Below are 20,410 nucleotides of genomic sequence, written 5' to 3' on the forward strand. Positions count from 1 at the left end.
GGGGCGTGGCTACAGTGTGATTGACAGCTGGTACTGTCCAATGGGTGCATGGTTGCAAGCTCCTCCAAATATGAAACTTTGTGGCTCCAAAAAAACACCAAGATGGCGCCGGTCAAGATACTAAACTCAAGGCTTCTTTCAAATGAGAGACGTGAACTGAATATTTATTTGTCACATTTATTTAACATTTGACTTTACACACTAAAACAGTAGAAATGAAACTAAGTTACTTCAGAATCGTGAGCTTCCACTTGACACCGCTTCTCATCCTTGGTGGCGCCATGACTTCGACGTCTACGAAGAGAGAAAGAAAATACAGTAAACAGAGAAATATATTGCTGCCACCAATTTGTTGACAGATCAGATATGCATTCAAATAAAATAAAGTGTAAAGTAAAGTACTCTGAGTGTTCAAAAAAATGGGAAAGTTAAAGCTACAGTGTGTAATATTCAGAAGAATATATTGTCCATAACTCCTACATGAGTTAAATATAGTTCCATGAGTTGGACCCGACCTTCGTGTGAGTCTCCATGTTTCTACGTTGTGTTGATTACGGTTGTTGAACTAAACGCTCCAGAATATGTCGCGTATTTAACTCATATATGAACACAGAGTTATGGACAATATATTCATTCTAAACGTTACACACTGGAGCTTTGAGGTGATGATTAAACACTGGACCTTGTTGCGACGCTGCAGGTTTTTGCTGCTGCTGTTGGAACGAGGCTGTGATGCTGTTTGCAGTCGAGTTCGGTCCAGTGAGCTGAAGAGGTGAGAGTTTAATAAAACGATTACTGAACTGCGTAATGATACACAAACACAATCTGCGTTAGTTCATAGAAAAGGAGAAGAATTTGAGAAATAACGTGTCAATAATTACTTTATTTTCATCTCGTCTGTTCACCAATTTGATTCTGATTTGATTCTAAGATTGACTCAACATTCAAGATTAAAAACAAACCCACAATTGTAACGTAACATTGACACGTTGCAGATATTATAAACAGTGATTCTTCCCGGTGTCGTAGTTTACCGGAGCGTTGTTGTTCTGGATTCCGTCAGGCCACACCTCGGGCAGGGCCGCCTCCGTCGTCTGCAGGGCCTCCTCGAACGTCTGCTGCAGCTTCTCCGCCTGCCGGTCCAACTGGAACAGCACCAGCGCTTTGAGCAGGTTGTGCACTTCCTCTGCAGGGGAGGGGCCAACGGGCCGTCAGTCAACAGATCCAACATGGACGATATCGGCATTATATTCACGTTATTAACAACACAGTTGTACCTCTCATCTTGTCCACGGTGGTGACGATCTCACCCAGGGCGTACATCAGCGCTCGCTCCTCCATCGGGCTTCCTTCCTTCAGACTCAGCTTCTTGCGCTCGGCCTTCCGCCGGTTCTTTGACGATCTCCTGCAGAGCAGAGCATAAAAAATAAATAAATACAGACATGAATTATTGATCGTGTAGGCTCGACATTTAAAATGTAAAAAGAAATATAATAATATTCGTTTTTGTCATACGAGGAAATGCGGGAGTTGCTGTGGGAGTATTTGGAGCCGGTCATCACGCTGCTGGCTTCAGAGTAGAGCTCGGCATCGGGACAGTCGGGACCGTCCTCGTCTGAGAGAAGGAAACGTAGGATTATGATTCCATAGAAAGGATATCATCACATCATATATATAATACAATGAAGCGTCCTGAGCCATATTGTGGTGATGGGAGAGATTGACTAAGGAACTTTTTGTACTTTTGCGCAGGTCTGCTGGAGGCGAACGTGTGAAGGAAGAGATTGGGCGAAGTTTGGCGTTAAAGGGGCAGTACGCAATTTTTGGACAAAGATTGTTTTTTTGTCCGTTTTTTTTGGCCGCGTCGGTCGGGGCACGAACCCGCAGCCTCGGGTACGGGAGGCTGACGCGCCGACCATGAGGCCGAAACCCCCCGAGTCGTGGCGTCTGTCGGGGAGTGATGTTCACAAACTGCACTCAGTGTTGTGAGTTGCAGTCCAAAACATATTTATTGTTCTGCTATAACAGACAGATCTGCTATAAACCCACGACACATTCAAACGTCGGCCGCATGTCGACGATTTGTTCTCACCGAGCATGTCCAGTCGGGCCTTTTCCTTCTGCTCTCGGACCACCGCCAGCCGGGCCCTGTGCCGCGCGAAGGTCGCGACCTGAGCCTCCAGGAAGACGGTGTGGGAGCTGACAGCTGACGACATCAACACAACACAACACGGCCGTTCAATTAAAAACACTTTTTTTCTTTTACTTCCTCCCAAATTCTGCTCCCTCCTCCACTGGAACATCGAGTCCCGTGACTGAACTCCTCTCACCGTCGAACAGAGCTGGTTTCAGGTTGGTCTCGGTGATGTCCTGCCTGTCGTGCATGTATATCTGAAGCAGACATAGTTTGAGATGTTTAAGAAAAGGCTTTTACTTTTAAAAAAAAACATTTTTCTCCCATTAGGAGAGAGAAGATCTTTTTTGCTCACTGACCAATCGAAGAGCCTCTTCCCAGACTGCACCAGTGATCAGAGCCAAGATGGCTTCCTCACAGTCCTGTTGGGCACAAAGACACAGAGCATTAGGTCCAATTGTCAACTGTGGTGAGGAAGTTTCCTAAATGTGACCCTGCAGTGTTTCCTCAGCACCATGACAATGTTCAGATTCTCTAAGTGCTTAGGAAAGGAGCTTCAATGCTTCCTTTCTTATCTCCTTTAGCATAGGACACACTGGAGCTTCTTATGCGTCAGGAAAGGAGAAATAGACGCACACATGTACGAACGTAAACAAATTAATCTGAAGAAGAAGAGTAAGAATATGATCCAGATGTCAGTTACTGTTACATATGAATCATAAAACACTGAAATATGCTGATGGAGCCGCTGAGGTTTTTGTAGTTCATCTTCAGAAATGTGTCGTTTCACCACGACATCAACAACATGACGTCACACGACCACGTGGTTCAGTGGAGGTGGAGTCATATTCTCTTTTCATAAGTCCTATGAATCCTCCTTCACACCTTTCCTTCCCCTCATGACGATTTACACTGAGGTGAGAACGAGTAGAGAGGAAGGACGATGTGACTCCTCCCTCATACCCTCAGTGGCCTGTTGCTCGGTGATGTGCAGCAGATTGAAGCTTCACAAAGTTTGAAAGTAGAAACATTTATCTGTTTGATTTCGCTCGAGCGGTTGACGCTCCCTCAGAAGCCATTTTGTGCCGACGATCTTACTTTGGCGTACTGGTCCAACAGCAGCGCAGCTTCTGAGTAGCGCCGCTGCTCCGTCAGCTTCTCTGTAACAGAAGGAAGCAGAAGAATTCACGTGTGAGTGGAAACCAGCGACCCGCCTCGACTGCCCATCAGTGGCGTCGCCACGGTTACCTGCCAGGTCCCTGGCCAGCAACGCCAGCTGGTCGGGCGGCAGCGGGATCTGCTGCGCCACGCAGATGGCGTTTCTCCAACTGGAGCTGCCTGCGAACGCCTGCAGCGCGCCGACGAACTCGCCGCATCGCCACAGCAACAGGCCGGCCTGCTCCGCCTGCTGCTGCTCCACCAGGTGCTCGGCATAGGCACAGCTCAGGGCCTGGGGGGGTCGAGAGGTCAGAAGTCGTGTAAATCTCGAGTTTCTGTAGGATGTTTGTTGAGCTGCAACAGTTAATCAATTAGTAAATTAATCGCCAGCTATTTTGATAAACAATTAATCGGGTTAGGGTTAAGTAGTTAAAAAAAAAAGTCTTAGTTCTCTGATTTCAGCTTCTTAAATGTGAACATGTTCTGGTTTCTTTGCTCCTCTGTGACAGTGAACTGAATATCTTTGGTGTGTGGACAAAACAAAACTTCATGTTGAGGTTTTGAGAAACATAAACGACAGTTTTCACCATTTTACGAAACAAACAACTAATCGATGAATCAAGAAGATATCCAACAGATTAATCAATGATGATGTTAGAGTCTGCACCTTGTACTGAGCGTCGTTCGCAGCGAACAGTCGTAGAGCTTCACTGTAGAGCTTCTGCTCCCTGACGAGCCGCAGAGCTTCGGGGAAATGTTCCGGTCCTGGAGATAAAACACGGGAAAGATCACGTCAGGCTTCAAAAAAGAAGAAGAAGAAGAAGAAAAAACCTCCACGACTCTAGTACAGCTTTACTTCTTTCTTTTTTTATTGTGCAAATAAAAACAGATCCAGTGAGACTGACCGCACTTGCTCAGGTGGAGCAGCGCCTTCCTGTAGCGCTTCAGGTGTTTGTCGATGGTGAAGCGCTGGTAGTTCGGCTCCAGGCTCTTCAGCATGTTTAAGAAGGGCAGGTACTCTTTGGGGTCCTGCAAGAGGAAAGACACATGATGCACTTACAGCTTGGACATATAACAAGGTGTAAACACTATTTGCCTGCCTGACACGAAGGAAAGTAAACCAGACTCCAAACTAACCACAACAGGATCATCAGAACATCAATGTTCTGATGATCCTGTTGTGGTTCCGTACCTTCTGGGATTTCTCGGCCACCATGAGCACGAGGTCGAAGTCGTATGTTCCCAGCGAGTGTTCGTACAGGTCGTTGACGTTGACGAGGAAGAGGAGGAACTTCAGCGCCTCCTCGGCACTGACGGCGCCCGGAGCTTCACGAGGGTTCTCTGAGTAAAACACAGCACAGATTAGCTCACTCTGTGTGCGTGTGCGTGCGTGCGTGCGTGCGTGTACGTGCGTGTGTGTGTGTGTGTCTGAGGCGTGCTCACCTCGAAGCTCGTGGACTTTCTGCAGAGCCACTTCCAGCTCTGGCTCCGTCTTCTTCACGTGAGCCGTCAGTATCGACAGACAGAACCTGGACGAAGAACATCATCATCATTAAAGCTACAGTGTGGATTTTTTTCTGGCGGCACCTGGTGGTAGAGTTACAAACTGCAACCCACTGAGCGACCGACAGGGGACACTTTATGGCGGCGCACCGCTGATTCCATTTCCCGGTTTCCGCCAGCGTCTGAAAATTCTACGTGAATGCGATGTATCCTGGAACGTTTAGTTCAACAACCATATTCAACACGACGTAGAAACATGGAGACTCACACGGAGGTCGGTCCACCTCATGGAACTATATCTAACTCACATATGAACACAGAGTTACGGACAATATGTAAAATTTCTGTGAATAAGTTCTTCTGTATATTACACACTGTAGCTTTAAACGTCCCACCAGTTCAGTCAGAAAAGGTTTTACAGATGTTACAACGCCGTCACGGAATCTGGATCAAATATCTGCTGGATGCACAACCTTTGTTTTTGCAGACAATTCAAATAAGACTTAAAAAACAACAACAACATCACTGACTTGTTTGGATCCATGGTTTCCATGGTGCTCCGCAGAGCATCGCAAACAACATCCACCTTCTTCTGCCCAGAGACGGGCTGTAACTGGATGGGGCTGCCCTCCGGACGGGGGTACATGCTGCAGGTCGTGTCCTCCTCCCTGGGCACCACAGAAAAAAGAACCGCGTTAAATAAATAATTTATTTTAATTTCCTTTTTGAATGTAAAATCCCTTCAGCTGCGACTCACTTGAGCTCGGTGAGGAAGAGGTTGATGTGGTCGATGGAGTTCATCTGTGTGATGAAGGTCTCGATGTTCTCCAGGAAAACCTACAGGACAATATCAACTTTATTTTATATTCATAATAATAATCATAATTTTAACTGGACAAGGTCAGGAACAAATCCAGTCTGAAAAATGCAAAGTTATGCTATTACACAAAGAATTTTAATTTGAAGTAATCCAATCTTTTTTAGTTTAAAAAAAAAAAAATTCAAATGTATATTTTAGAGCAGAGGGGCAGAACATGTGTCTGGATAGCAGAAAAATAAATGTTGCTGTTATGTGAAATTACATTACATTCAAATGTAATGCAGTAATAATAATCACGAGCGTGTCAAATGCCTCGTGTCAGGAGACGTGTTTGTTCCCTCATCAATGGACCTGTGAACAAGTTTCATAAAAATCAAAGATCTGATGATAAATCCTGGTACAAACCTTTGGGTTGTGGTCGTAAATGAGGTTCAGGTTGATCCTCAGCTTCCTCATACACTCGAAGGCCTCTCTGAACTTCAAACTGACAGAAACAAGGAAACTAAATTCTGTCACGTTCTGTTGATCTGGGTACAGTGCAGGACATCTAAAATATTAGCCTGCTCTTTTAAAGGAGACATCTTATGATTTCTCAGGGTTTATTGTAACCTGAGGTTGAGGAGATTATGTTTATATATATAACAAGGCTTCGTTTAGGTACAAATATGAGAGAAAATGTCATTAAGAACACGGATAAGTTGGGTTGAAGTCAAGACCATTGTTTGTAATTTTTAAAAACAAATATCTCACTCACCTGTCCAGCCACTTCCTGAGCTGAGCCAACAGCAGCGCTCGGTGATTCACCGTCTCCAGGTTCCCACGAGGCATCTGCACACAAACCCAAACCAATCTGAACGTGTCTCATCTGCATTTGAGTGGAAACACTCGCAGTCACTGACGAATCAAATCTGCCAGTTTTCGACGTAGCAACACGTGAGGACCGACCTGTAGGATCACTCTGGTGTCTCCAGGCACCGCGGTGACGATCCTCGATCCCCTCTCCACTCGACGCTGCGTCTCGTCGTTCTGACCGCCGTCTGAGGCCAAGGCCGCCTGCAGCCCTGTCGGGTCAAAGGTCGATTTGAATCAGCAGAGCCATGAGATGAAGCAGTAATACATAAAAAAAATGTAGGTACTGTACAATAAGTTGCCCCTTATCTCTGTCTGTTGTTCATTATTGTTGTTGTGGCAGTTTCCATAATTACTGGACATTTGCTTTCGCTTGAAATTGAACTTTTTGATTCAACCATTACTACCCATAATTACATATTTATGTAAAGCGTGTACTCTATTTAATCTAAGCAAAAAAAACCACCATCAAATTTGAATCTTAATATCGGGGGGAAACTCAAATAAATGTTTGAGTATTTACTGTACTTGTGAAATCGTCAAACAAGAATCTAAATGAATATTTTTTTTAAACACTCTGGATTCTGTTTCCCCGCGTGAGTTTGTCTCCTTCTGACCTTTGACACTGAGCGCGCTCAGTTGGAGGCAGCGGCAGGTGTGGGAGTGTGTGGTGATGAGGAGGAAGTCGTTGCAGACGGCAAAGGAGGAAACGCTGGAGGCCAGCTGGGGGAGAGGCAGAAACACAGATGAGCACATGTCCCGTCAGTTTCCTCTGGTTCCCCTCGGTGAACATCCAAAAGCAGAAAACGTCTCCAGCGTTCTGCAGCGAGTCAGACACGCTCAGAGCTCCGGAGCGTTCTGTGGCGTCTGAGTGGAGCGGCAGCAGCAACTCACTCGTCCGCCAGGAGAAGTTTAGTCTAACCTACAACCCCCTCCGGAGAAGTTCAGGACGATGTTTAGACCTAAGTGCATGTCCTGAAGCAAAAATGGAAGAATACTCTGACATCCTTGTGTACCTCTGTGTCTCCTGCGTACAGGTGGGATCTGTCCGTCAGGCCCAGTAGATATTCCTGAAGAAATAAAGCCGAAGCATACATCAGCATCCTGGCCCGTACACAACAACCCGCTCATGATTAGTCAAGTTATTATAAATGCGTATGGTTTCCCACCTCCCCGCCGACGCTGCACAGGGACGTCTGGACGCAGGGGACAGGGAAGTTGATGTTACATCCGGTAGAGTCGCACCAAACCTCCACTGACGGATCAGGACAATCTGAAAAATGATCCTCAGTTATGAAGAACAAGTGTCAAGATATTTGCCGATAGAAGGGGAAAGAAAAATAAATAAATACATATATATACATATATAAATATATATATATATATACACATACATATATATACACACATATATATATATACATATACATACATTCATACATATATACACATGCATACATATATATACACATACATACATATATATACATACACATATATATATACACATACACACATATATATATATATATATATACACATACACACACACACACACACACACACACACACATATATATATATATATATATATATATATATATATATATATATATATATATACACACACACACATATATATATATATATATCAGACTTATCATTGACCTCATTAGAATTTATTAATTTCAGTTTTGGACAGATAAGGTGGAACGATAGATAGATAGATATAGACATATATATAGAGATAGATAGATAGAAAGATAGATATAGAGATAGATAGATAGATATAGAGATTGATAAATAGATAGATATAGAGATAAAGATAGATAGCTAGATATAGAGATAGAAAGATAGATAGATAAAGAGATGGAGAGATAGATAGAAAGATAGATATAGAGATAGATAGATAGATATAGAGATAGAGAGAAAGATAAATATAGAGATAGATAGATAGATAGATTAATATATATATATAGAGATTGATAGATAGATAGATATAGAGATAAAGATAGCTAGATAAAGAGATAGAAAGATAGCTAGATATAGCGATAGATAGATAAATATAGATATAGATATAGATAGATAGATATAGAGATAGATAGATAGAGATAGAGATAGATACACAGTGACATTCCATGTCCCAGGAATCAAATAATTTCTCAGTGATGAAAGATTTTTGTAATTGAAGATTAGAATAAAAAATATGTTTTGGGTTGATAATTTTTTAACGAAATCATAAAATTTCATAACATTTTTTTGTCTCCGATCATATAAACAGGGGCAGAGGTAAAGTGTTGTGGTTACTGACCCCACAGAACTCTCCTGATCTGCCCGTCCTCCAGCTGCAGTGCCACAGTGCCAGTCTGAGAACAGTGAACCACACTGACCACCACACCGTCCACTTCTATCTCCGACCTGAGGCACGAACAACAGAGGAAACAAGTCCTTTACAAGCTTCGCAGGGTCCCAAATACACGGCTACGGACAGGAGCTCCTTCCATTTGCTGACCTGACGGCGAGCATGTCCTGGTCGTCCGGAGCCGGGCGGAGCATCTGCACGGTGGAGGAGGTCGGCACCAGACCGGAGACGACGCCCACAAACAGCTCGTCCTCCAGCCACAGCAGCTGCCGCAGGGGGAGAGGGTCGTCCTGGAGAGCGCCTACGCTGCAGGACGAAGAGGAAGGAGAACGTAAACCACACACACACACGCACACACACGCACACACACGCACGCACGCACACGCACACGCCAGGAGGAGACGGTACCGTGTGCAGTGTTGTAGGTCGTTTTGTTATGACTCGGACACACGGTTTTCAAAGTGGTCAGATCTCTGTACCGTTTAGACGACACGACGTCCTGTCTCGTGATCACGAGTCTTTCAGTCGTTCTGTTCACACTACATGACTCATCACACACTACACGATCCTTCACCAAGAGAAATGTCTCCAACGTACGTTTTGTCACGAAAACACACATGCGAAACAGGAAGTGTTTGTCACTTTCACGATGGTTGCAGAAAGAAACTGTGTTCAATATAGTGCAGGATGCTCTTATGTTGACAGATCAGAAACAGGAAGTAGTTTGAGCGGACATTCTCTTTGTTGTGCAAAGAGAGAAATAACTTGACGTGTTAATCTGTGGCTCAAGTTTACGCTAGTCATCTGTTGCTCATCTGACAGCAACAAGCCCCACGTATAGTCTGTGTGATGATTTTTTTCAGAAACACAGAAAAGGCAGAGAACATGTGTGAAGAGTGTTGTTGTGTTGTTGGTTTCCAGGTCGACACACTCACTGCCTGTCACTTTACAGCTCACTTGATGACTCACCCATTTGTCGGCGAGCTGAAAATCAGGCTTAAAAAAATTGTGTAATGTGAACACGACATTACCTGAAGGTTTTCTGGAGGATCAGGGGACGAGACACGGTCCTGAAGCCATCAGCTGTTTTGTCGGCCGGATCTCCTGAAGCTGGATTAACAAGAAAAAATGAATCAACAATAAATATTCACACTAACATTTAATTCTTCCTAGTAATCCTATTCTAGTAGCCCACTTTGTCTGTAGACTGAGATCCGTCCATCGGCGGTGAATGCTGCCAGCTGATTGGTCCCCTGAGGGCGGCAGAGGAAGGTCACCTGGTTGACGGGTGACTTCAGCTGGAGCTCGAATGAGCACATGGGAGGAGGGACGACTCCCTGTCTGAAGGTCGTCACCAGGATTTTATCTACAAGGGACATTGAGACGAATATTAACATCCAGCTGGAATCATGTCACAGTTTCTGCGTCCTCATCTCCTCGATCACTCACCTCCGTCGATCACAGCCACATTGGCGTTGTCGGCGGCGTCCTGCCCGGGGCTCCGCTCCGTCGTCCAGCCCCAGTCGTGAGTGATGCAGGTCCAGTCGCGTCTCGCCAGGTGGAGCCTCAGCGGACGCTCTGGGTCCCAGCACACGCAGACCGGAGCCGCCTGACGGTCTCCGCCGAAGTCCAGGCTCTGCTTAAGATACCAGTGGTGGTTCCCGACGGTCCACAGCTGGACTGCAGACGGAGCATCGACACGGTTCAACAGTGAATTCACCGCTACACACTGAAGAACGAGTCTGATCATGAGAAACATCTAAGGGTGTTTAATTATTCAGATTTATTAGCCAATTACAAAAACTATATTTTGTTAAATTTGCCGTTTTATATAATTTGCTGTGTTCAGGGTTTCCGACACATTTTCCATTTTAACATTCCAGACCTTTTTCCAGATTTCCTTCTCTGTAGATTTTTTTCAGACCATATTTGATGTCTGAGTACAAATGGTTCGATGTTGATTACAGTAAATATCAGGGCTGCAACTAATGATTATTTTCATAAATCCATTTATCTGTCTGTTTTCTCGATTCATCGCTTAGTTGTCTGGTTCCTAAAAATGGATTTAATTTTTTTTTTACTTTACTGAGTGTAGTGGTGGCACCAACGAAACTTACTGTAGGTGTTGACCCATCCATCCTCTCCAGCCGTCATGTCCTCCAGCCATACGGCTAAAACAGTGGAGTCACTGTTCCACAGCAGCTCCTTAACCTACACACACACACACACACACACACACACACACACACACACACACACACACACACACACACACACACACACACACACACACACACACACACACACACACACACACACACACACACACACACACACACACACACACACACACACACACACACACACACACACACACCAGTCTGATAATCTCACAACACTGTCTCTCTGGATAATGACCTGCACTTACACACCTTGGCCTGGTCCTTGCCGAGGGGCAGGGTGAAGTCTCCGTGCAGAAGTCCGTTCTTCTCTAGGAAGACCACGCTGTGTTTGTTGGGGTGACGTCGAGTGCTCGCGATCAGGCTGCCCGAGGGTCTGAAACCCAGGGAGAGGATTTTTTTAACGATTTTTTAACGATGAATCAATGTCAGTCATGTTGGAGGACAGAAACAGAAGAACAAGGGTTAGGGGTTAGGGTTAACACTTTTTGACTGGAGGGGAACTTTAAGTTAAAAAATAAAAAGTGTTAATTGAACTCAAAGAAAGTTGCTCTAACATCTCTCTTACTTCCAGCTGAGCGGCTCCTCCAGCCCGTCGACGGGCTCACTGGTGGCCTGCAGGACTCCTTCTCTGTTCCACACACGCACCTTCCTGGCTCCGGTCTGAGGACAGACGGCACTGACGGCAAACAGCTGACCGTCGCCTCGCCACGTCACCCGCGGCCTGCGGTCGTCCCACCCCGCAGCTGGCTGCACCGCCTGCGATACAAGTTCACAACATTAATGTACAACAATGTTTTTGTTCCTTTCCCACCTCTTGATGTCGCCGTAGGTGAATGAACACCAACCTGGATCTTCCTCTGCGCTGCCTGTTTCCCTTCTGAGCCGTGGAACTGAGTCTCCTTCTTCCCCCAACCCACTGTGATGAACTTTCCTGCACAACACACAATCAAATATTCAGATTTTAATAAAAAAGCATTGAGTCGCATTACAAACATTCAAATGTTCAATGAATCATTTTTCGTGACCCTCTGTGGGTCTTAGGAAACTCAACGTCCTCACCTTCACCGAAGTCATCCTGGTGGATTCCGACCTCGGTGATTGGCTCAAACTCTTTGGTCATCATGATGATAGTTTCCTGACCTGTGAGCCCAAATGATCAGTGTTAATATCTTCATACGTTTTGAGCACAGGTCTGTTACTAATGTTACGTACTGTGTGAGAGCACAGTAGTGTAACAGTGGTCCCCCGCAGGAAAGCTTAAACTTTTGTTCATCTTTACGATAGAAAGAAATGGTACCACGGACAAATTTTATCCACACTGCCTCCGCATCATAAAGATACTAGGCCCCGTCTGTCACGATAACTGACTCTTGTTGCACCATACAGTATATTGTCCAAGAAATTATTGCAATATTATCATCATTTTTTTGATACTGAATCACGTGAGCTTGCTCGTTGTATGTGCAAGTCCGACACGATTTGTGTCGCCGCTGAGAGAAATGTGACTCAAAGTTTAGACTTGCGTTTAGAAAACAAAGCAAGTTGAAGACATGGTGCCTTTAGAAAAATACTAAGAAATCCATATTTTCTGACATTTTATGGACCAAACTAGGTATTTATTTATCACACAACGAGAACAGATGAGAGGACAGAACTGTTGGTGACATTCATTCCTATTGCATCAAACACAAGGGCTGTTATTGAGGTCAATGAAAATGATTGAGGTCATATTTATGTATTGTACAATAAGTCAACAACGTGATTATCGTGACTGGCCTAAAACTTCAAAAACGGCTTCTCTTCTAAATTATGAGGGAAATGTTTTAATCTTTACGTTTATAAAGCTGGATTTAGGTGTTCAAGGCCTTTAGCCCAATGTTGAAACAAGACTAGACTTAGTATCTTAAAGTTTTTATTCATGTGCGGTGATGAAACGGTAAACTGACAATATAACGCAATATTCTCAAAATAGAACAATGCAGTTCAACAGTTAAAAATGAATAGAATGTTTTGGGGTATTTGTATGAAACACTGACCAGTGGTGAGGATGACGAGCTCTTCATCAGGACTCCAGCTCATCGACGTCAGGCCGCTGTCCACGCTGCCAACACACTCCAACTGTACAACACGATAACACATGTTTTGTGAGGACCTCCTCGTTGACACGACGCATTCCTTCACGCAAAACAACCTTGAAGCTTAAGCTAACCCTCAAACAGCACTTTGTAAATATGAGGACCTGGCATGTGTTGAGGTTGAAGAGGACGACGTCGCCACCGGCTGTGGCCAAACACGCCGACTCCAGTTCAGCCAGGTCCTGCAGTCCGACCACCACGCCTCCGCCGTCCTCCGGGAGGAAACCCTCCGCCGTCAGCGAGGCTTCACTGACGGCCTGAAGAGGGAAGCACGGAGGAGAGTTAAAGATGAGTGACGACTAAACACGCTCCGCGCTAAGAGTACAGTACATAAGAGTACAGTACGTGGTCCCCAGGCTCACCTGTCCGGTCCGGGGGTCATACTCTGTGACGGCGTACTGAGAGACCACCAGCAGCGAACCGGTGTCGGCGCGCACAGACAAGAACTGTGGCGAGCCCGGACCCCGCAGCTCCGAGCTGCGCAGGCTCTTCAGCAGCTTCAGGTTCCTCATTTCACCTGAGGGACGACGTGGGAGAGAGACACGCTGGAACTGGAGTCTGGACCAAAGGGCTGCAAAAGACCCAAAACGGCAACGGTTTCAAAAGGTGTGTTCAGAGGTTAAACCACGGACGGACAGGAGCTGGGCAGAGAACCAGCGTAACAGTAAAGAGGAGCAGAAATCATTATTGGTTATTAATATCACATAACAAAACGGTTCCAGAGTTGTTTTCTTTACAGCTTTCATTACATTTTACGAGAGCTGCAACAGTTAATCGATTAGTAATCAACTACGAAAAGAATCGCCAACTATTTTGATCATCGATTAATCGGTTCAAGTCGTTTTTATGAAAATAAGAACTCTGATTTCAGCTTCTTAAATGTGAATATGTTCTGGTTTCTTTGCTCCTCGGACAGTGAACTATGTGAACAAAACAAAACATCGTCTTGTGTTTTGGGAAACACGATCAACATTCTTCATCATTTTATGAACCAAACAACTAATCGATTAATCGATTATCAAAAGAGTTGCCGATTAATTTAGTCGTCGATTACTGATCGATGAATGTTGCAGCTCCAGTTCCGACGCCTCGTTCACAGCATCAGTCACAGTCACACACGTGACACACACTGACCATCTCGTGTTAAAGTTAGTTATGAAAACACCATCACACTGTAAATCACTAGTTTATTGTCGGTTCACTGGCTGTCCGACAATGGAACTGTGAGTGCTAGCTTACCATTAGAACATCAGAAGTGACGCGTTGTTGTTTTTCCAGCTGCGCTAACCAGCGAACAAACAAACAGACAACATGGCCGCGGAGAGAAACAACAACAACTACGAACAAAACAAGAAAACAAGAGAAACTCACCGAGCAGAGATGAAAACCTTTCAAATGTTCCACATCGGTGGACAACACAACAACACGCATGTGGCGCTGTCAGGCAAACAACCTTTGACCTCTGACGCGGCTACGTGAGGTCACGGCGACGTCGCCCCCTGGCGCCGCGGAGGAGTAAAATCACACACACACATCAACGTGAGTATCCAGTAAATAATAAATACATTTGAAATTAGCACAAATAAATAACTTAAATTCACACATTTGCTTAGTGGAAAGTTTATATATATGTTAAATATATATAAAAATAGATGTATGTTTACATTAGACATAGTTGAGTAGATTTGTAGTTGTACTTCTTGCAGTCGTCCAGCAGACGGAAGTATTACCCCGCCCATCGGACATCAGACCCCGCCCCATTCTGCTCGGCAGATGAAATATTTCTGTTCAACTATATTATAATTTTTGCAATATATTTCATCCACAAATTAAAAAATAAAAAACTACTCCTCCTTTCATATCTTTAAAGACACAGACATTAATTTGACCTCTATTGAAAACTTTTAAAATAGACTATTAGATTACTTAGAAATGTAAAATTGATATTTATTTTCTTGAGCACACCTCAAGTGTTTTTGTTGATGTTTTTTATTTATTGTCTGTTTGTGGTTGTGTGTGTGTTCATTCTACATTTCTTAACATGATGGTAATTGTTTTACAATTTCATTTATTTTTTATTCTATGTATTTGCCTACACTGTGAAGTTCGGCAGTGTATAATAAAAACATGGAAAATATTTATTATATATATATATATATATATATATATGTATATATATATACACATTAAATTTGAAAATGAAAAAAGGTACGTGTGAAACTATTTCAGTTAATATGGAATATTAGTATTTATATTTCTTTTTACCTGGCCGGCTCCTGCACACGTCCATGTGTCGTCATACTCCTAACCACTAGGTGGCGGTGTTGTGACTGAACGGCGCTTCTTCCAACCACCCGCCGGTCGCCGCCAGGTCCTTCCGTAGTCTTTCCAAGATGGCGTCGCAGTACTACCAGGAGATGCAGGAGAACTTCAAGAACAACAGCAAGAGCCGCGAGTTCCCCGCGCACTCCGCCAAGGTGCACTCGGTGGCCTGGAGCTGCGACGGCCGGAGACTCGCCTCCGGGTCTTTCGACAAAACAGCCAGTGTCTTCATCCTGGAGAAGGACCGTCTGGTGAGGCGCCCCCTGCTAGCATGCTAGCGTTAGCCTCGCTCCGGTGTGCCAGAGAGCTCCGAACACACAAGATCATCTTGTTGTTGTTGTTGTTGTTGTTGTTGTTGTTGTTGTCGTCATGTCACTGTTCTTTTTTTTTTTTATATGTTAGTAGTTTGGCTCAGTTTTAATTCAATTCAAGAAACTTTATTTGTCAAGAAATAAGACAACAACAGTAAATACAACGCAAAAAGGCCAACAACTGTACAAATTAACATTAAGCAGCTTTAAGAGGATTGATATTGGATTTATTTCTGGTTTTATTCAGTAACCAGTGATTGTTTTTTGGGCACAGAACATTCCGGACTTGTCCATTACAACATTACATCACTCTGCTGCGTGAACATGGTGTCATTTATTCTCTGTTCAGTTTCTGCTTCTTCTGATGAAAATATAATCTTGACCCCTTGTTCTTCTTGTTCTCCGTGCCCCAGGTGAAAGAGAACAACTACAGAGGTCACGGCGACAGCGTGGATCAGCTCTGCTGGCACCCGACCAACCCGGACCTGTTCGTCACGGCATCCGGAGACAAGACCATTCGCATATGGGACGTCCGGACCACCAAATGCATCGCCACCGTCAACACCAAAGGTGGGACTCGGATGTTCGCGTGGTGGCCAAGATTATACCAATTTGTTCTTTTTCTTTTCTTTTTCAAATATTACAAATAGCAACTAGAAAATGGAAATTACCAGCCTATGTCCGAGTTGCGTTTTTGTAACTTTGAGTGAATGAATGTGGCTCAGAGTTGAGCCAGACATCACTTCTCTTAACTATTTAGTGAATTGCTGGGAACTTCTGTGGAAGTTACGGCTGCAAACTTTTGCATCCAGAAGCTGAACAGCAGGACGCTAGTTTTCACAGTAACTCGTCCTCACCTCCCACCATCGACAGAACCGACGAGACTCCCTGCTTCCTCCCTGCTGCTCTGTTTCCTGCCGTCCATGTGAAAATCAGTGCATAAATAAAGACAAGTAATCAACTTTAAACTGCAAAACCTTTAAGTTATATATTTTGGGGGGGGTGTATTTTGGGGCCTAATCTATTCCAAATTTGGAAAGATTTTTATTGTGTTTGTTCATTTTTACATAAAACACAGCAGCAAAATCTGTAAGAGATGTGGGTGAGAGGAGAGATTTTTGAGGCTGGTGGTTGATGAAGAAACCTTTGTTAATCACGTGAAGGAGGATGATACCTGTAGACTTTTTTTTTTAACACCGCAAAAAACTTTTTAGGAGAAAACATCAACATCTGCTGGAGCCCTGACGGTCAGACCATCGCCGTCGGGAACAAGGACGACGTGGTGACCTTCATCGACGCCAAGACTCACCGCTCCCGGGCCGAGGAGCAGTTCAAGTTCGAGGTGAACGAGATCTCCTGGAACAACGACAACGACATGTTCTTCCTCACGAACGGAAACGGTTGCATCAATATTCTGAGGTGAGGAAACAAAATGGATCGGGGCAACAAGGGGAACGTGCGGTTCTGGCACCAGCACCGATTATGCAGCGTTTCTCTAACGAAAACAACAAACTCTACATTTTTCTCCCCCCAAAACTTTAATGTATTCATGTTAAGCTGTTAAGAATCCTGTGCTGTCTCAGGTGAAGGTTCGATGTTAGATTGTGGGATTCTGCTCCAGCAAAAAAAACACTATGGTTTACCAAATTAATTGCACAGGAAGTAGACGTCAGGGGGGGCAAAGCGGGTTTTTTTAAACTCTGAAATTGGGCTTGAAATAATCCACTCTCTCTCCCTCATTGAGGAATTCTGAGACTATGAATATTAATGATATGCAATTAATGCTCACACTAACTGTCTGCTGACACCTGCTGTCCTCTCAGGATTCGCTGCCTCTGCTGCTCTGGAAGGTTCCGGTTTCTTTGCCTCACATTTTCATATTTGACAGCGATTGGTTTTCTGTATTTCTGACGTACCAAATCTAGTTTGAACAGGATTTGAATTTCAAACTTCCTTCTCTTGTGTAACTCTGTGTGTGCGTCTCCTCACTGCTGCGGCTTAATTTAGTTCAGAATCAGAATCAAAAATACTTATGTACGAAACTTTGATATTATCCCTGTGAGCCGAGCAGAGTAATTTTTATTCTGCCTTTCAAACGAGGGGTTGCTCCTGCTACTAAGAACCTACGTTGTAGTTTGCAGGTATTCCATTTTCACTTCGTTTTTTAGTATCTGATGCCACACACATACACACACAAACTAAAATTAAAACTGAACCAAGCAGGCGTGAAATGTAACACGTTGTCTTCACGCAACTGAACATCTTGACGCAACATCGATGTTACCACAACCAAAAAAAACAGCGCAGGTAAACTGAGCTTTTTCTTGGATCATCCACAGTTTATCTCTTTCACAAATTATCTTTTTTTCCCCAACACCTGTTAATGGCACTTTCTCCTCCTCTTCCTGTGTGAGTTGAACTCTCACAACTGGTGTGTGAAGATCCCTTGAGATCAAATATTTTAAGTCACCAGTGTTTTTTATTTCTTCAAAAGTCTCCAGCCCCATGTGTGTGTGCATCTGTGTCTGTGTGTCTGAGAGCTGAAATGAAATGAACCGCCTGGTTGTTTTGCAGTTACCCGGAGCTGAAGCCCATCCAGTCCATCAACGCTCACCCGTCCAACTGCATCTGCATCAAGTTCGACCCCACGGGGAAATACTTTGCCACAGGAAGTGCGGACGCCCTGGTCAGCCTGTGGGACGTGGAGGAGCTGGTGTGCGTCCGCTGCTTCTCCAGGTCAGTGTGTGTGTGTGTGTGTGTGTGTGTGTGTGTGTGTGTGTGTGTGTGTGTGTGTGTGTGTGTGTGTGTGTGTGTGTGTTTGGGTCTGTGTGGCTGAATCGTCCTTCCTCTCTACTGGTCTTGGCCTCAGTGGAAAAGGTCATGAGGTCAAAGGTGTCAAGAAAGATTCATAGGACTCAGGAAAAGAGAATCCGACTCCACTGACACTAAACGACGTCGTCATGTGACGGTGATGGACCGTTTTTCTCTGCGTCCTGAATAAAATAAGAATTGAATTGAATTGGTGGATGTTGTTGATGCGTCTGTCGTGGTGAAACTACACATTTCTGAAGATGAACTACAAAAACCTCAGCGGCTCCATCAGCATGTTTCAGTGTTTTAGGAATCATATGTGTAACTTACATCTGGGTCATATTCATACTCTTCTTCTTTTACGTTTGTGCATGGTACGTCCCGTTAAATATCACTGCCATGTTGTATTGTGGGTCTGTTTCTACTTTCCAGCATTGAAGCTCCTTTCCTAAGCACTTAGAGACTCTGAACATTATCATGGTGCTGAGGAAACACTTCAGGGTCACTTCAAGATTTAGGAAACTTCCTGAGCACATTTAACAATTGGACCGCAGCGCATGTGTGGTTAAAAACTCACCCTGTCAGACTGTCAGACTAAATCCTTTTATCCATTTACGTGTTTCTGTGCACCGCAGGTTAGACTGGCCCGTGAGGACTCTGAGCTTCAGCCACGACGGGAAGATGTTGGCGTCGGCGTCTGAGGATCACTTCATAGACATCGCCGAGGTGGAGACAGGTCAGTGCGTCGGGTTTCTCTGCTGTCACATTGTGACCGTGACCAGAGGTCGGTTTTAAGAAGGTACTGTGAAAGAATCAAAGCTGTCATCAACAGAGAAACGTACACAGTCCATAATCCAGGGTTCCAACACAGTATGTAAAAAACACTAAAACACTGGAAAAGTCTAGAATAGACTAAAGAAATAACAAATGCCACCAAAATAAGACATTAAATCTACATCATTGAAAGCTAACTTGGGTGAGTTTTTTTTTTTTTTTTCAGATTTAGTTTTTGCTCTCAATCAATTAGACTTTTGTTCTGTGATCTGTAGGAGAGAAGCTGTGGGAGGTCCAGTGCGACTCTCCGACCTTTACCGTCGCCTGGCACCCGAAGAGGCCGCTGCTGGCGTACGCCTGCGACGACAAGGACGGCAAGTACGACAACAACCGCGAGGCGGGCACCGTCAAACTGTTCGGCCTGCCCAACGACTCCTGAGGCGCATCGGACCAGTATGAACCGATACCACCGGTTTTGCTCTCTTAGGATTTTTCGTTTTGCTTCAAATCATAAGAGGAAACAAACACGAGGACGATGCTGCTGCAGTCGCTGTTTGCCACCAGCAGATGGTGACGTTGTCCCAACTCTCCTCTAACGAGAAGCCATTCCCTGTTTTCATACACTCATTGAAAACACAATCCCCTTGTGCTGTAATATATTATTTTCATGTAAAATACGTTTTGTTTTGATATTAAAACTACTCTCTTTTTAATAATTCCTCTTTGTGTGGATATTTTTCAGTTTGAGTTTCAATTTTTAGACGATGAATTCCGTTTCTACTTTAACGTTAAAAAACGAAAACGCTACAGGAACCGGTCGAGCTGATGCCCGACAGCAGAATCATCGTGGTTTAGAGTTTGACATTTTTTTCCCCGTTTTCTGCGAAACAGCTGTAGGAGGAAGTAAACACTCATTTAATGACTCTGGACTTTGAACCATCCGTGTGTTCCTGCAGCGTATTATAGTAGATGATGAACATATACACTCAAGCAATATACTGCACACGTGTACACATGTCCGCCAACAATGGACCATTCAGAAAACACC

The 20,410-nt window shown here is 44.3% G+C and overlaps 2 protein-coding genes across 2 annotated transcripts; one reads left to right on the forward strand and one right to left on the reverse strand.

The window, feature by feature from the left end:
* Positions 1-163: 163 nt before the first annotated feature.
* Positions 164-14,646, reverse strand: elp1 (elongator acetyltransferase complex subunit 1). The gene is made up of 36 exons (XM_035650216.2): positions 14,516-14,646; positions 13,507-13,715; positions 13,249-13,401; positions 13,046-13,127; positions 12,069-12,149; positions 11,855-11,940; positions 11,575-11,765; positions 11,259-11,382; positions 10,944-11,037; positions 10,276-10,506; positions 10,022-10,192; positions 9,858-9,936; positions 8,977-9,132; positions 8,776-8,882; positions 7,634-7,737; positions 7,481-7,534; positions 7,082-7,187; positions 6,561-6,676; positions 6,370-6,443; positions 6,021-6,099; positions 5,553-5,632; positions 5,326-5,463; positions 4,736-4,821; positions 4,485-4,633; positions 4,198-4,321; positions 3,960-4,057; positions 3,383-3,584; positions 3,233-3,294; positions 2,494-2,556; positions 2,331-2,391; positions 2,093-2,206; positions 1,516-1,615; positions 1,278-1,405; positions 1,035-1,186; positions 683-764; positions 164-294 (listed from the first exon to the last, which is right to left on the reverse strand). Exons 2-36 carry the CDS (start codon positions 13,654-13,656, stop codon positions 227-229), a joined length of 3,945 nt encoding a protein of 1,314 aa, XP_035506109.2. The 5' UTR covers positions 13,657-13,715; positions 14,516-14,646; the 3' UTR covers positions 164-226.
* An 862-nt stretch (positions 14,647-15,508) lies between these two features.
* thoc3 (THO complex 3) lies at positions 15,509-20,078 on the forward strand. Its single transcript, XM_035650226.2, has 6 exons — positions 15,509-15,717; positions 16,191-16,347; positions 16,992-17,196; positions 18,352-18,513; positions 19,224-19,324; positions 19,638-20,078. The coding sequence occupies exons 1-6, from the start codon at positions 15,538-15,540 to the stop codon at positions 19,799-19,801; spliced, it is 969 nt and encodes a 322-aa protein (XP_035506119.1). The 5' UTR covers positions 15,509-15,537; the 3' UTR covers positions 19,802-20,078.
* Positions 20,079-20,410: the final 332 nt, after the last annotated feature.

The sequence above is a fragment of the Scophthalmus maximus genome, chromosome 9 (assembly GCF_022379125.1).
Source record: "Scophthalmus maximus strain ysfricsl-2021 chromosome 9, ASM2237912v1, whole genome shotgun sequence".
NCBI lineage: Eukaryota > Metazoa > Chordata > Actinopteri > Pleuronectiformes > Scophthalmidae > Scophthalmus > Scophthalmus maximus.

Coding starts and splice junctions, on each gene's coding strand:
- elp1 (XM_035650216.2), bottom strand. CDS start 13,656: ATGAGGAACCTGAAGCTGCTGAAGAGCCTGCGCAGCTCGGAGCTGCGG. Junction 9,133..9,857: donor ATCCTCCAGAAAACCTTCAG/GTAATGTCGTGT, acceptor TTCGTCCTGCAG/CGTAGGCGCTCTCCAGGACG. Junction 5,464..5,552: donor CTCTTCCTCACCGAGCTCAA/GTGAGTCGCAGC, acceptor TGTGGTGCCCAG/GGAGGAGGACACGACCTGCA.
- thoc3 (XM_035650226.2), top strand. CDS start 15,538: ATGGCGTCGCAGTACTACCAGGAGATGCAGGAGAACTTCAAGAACAAC. Junction 15,718..16,190: donor TCCTGGAGAAGGACCGTCTG/GTGAGGCGCCCC, acceptor TCCGTGCCCCAG/GTGAAAGAGAACAACTACAG. Junction 16,348..16,991: donor CGCCACCGTCAACACCAAAG/GTGGGACTCGGA, acceptor AAAACTTTTTAG/GAGAAAACATCAACATCTGC.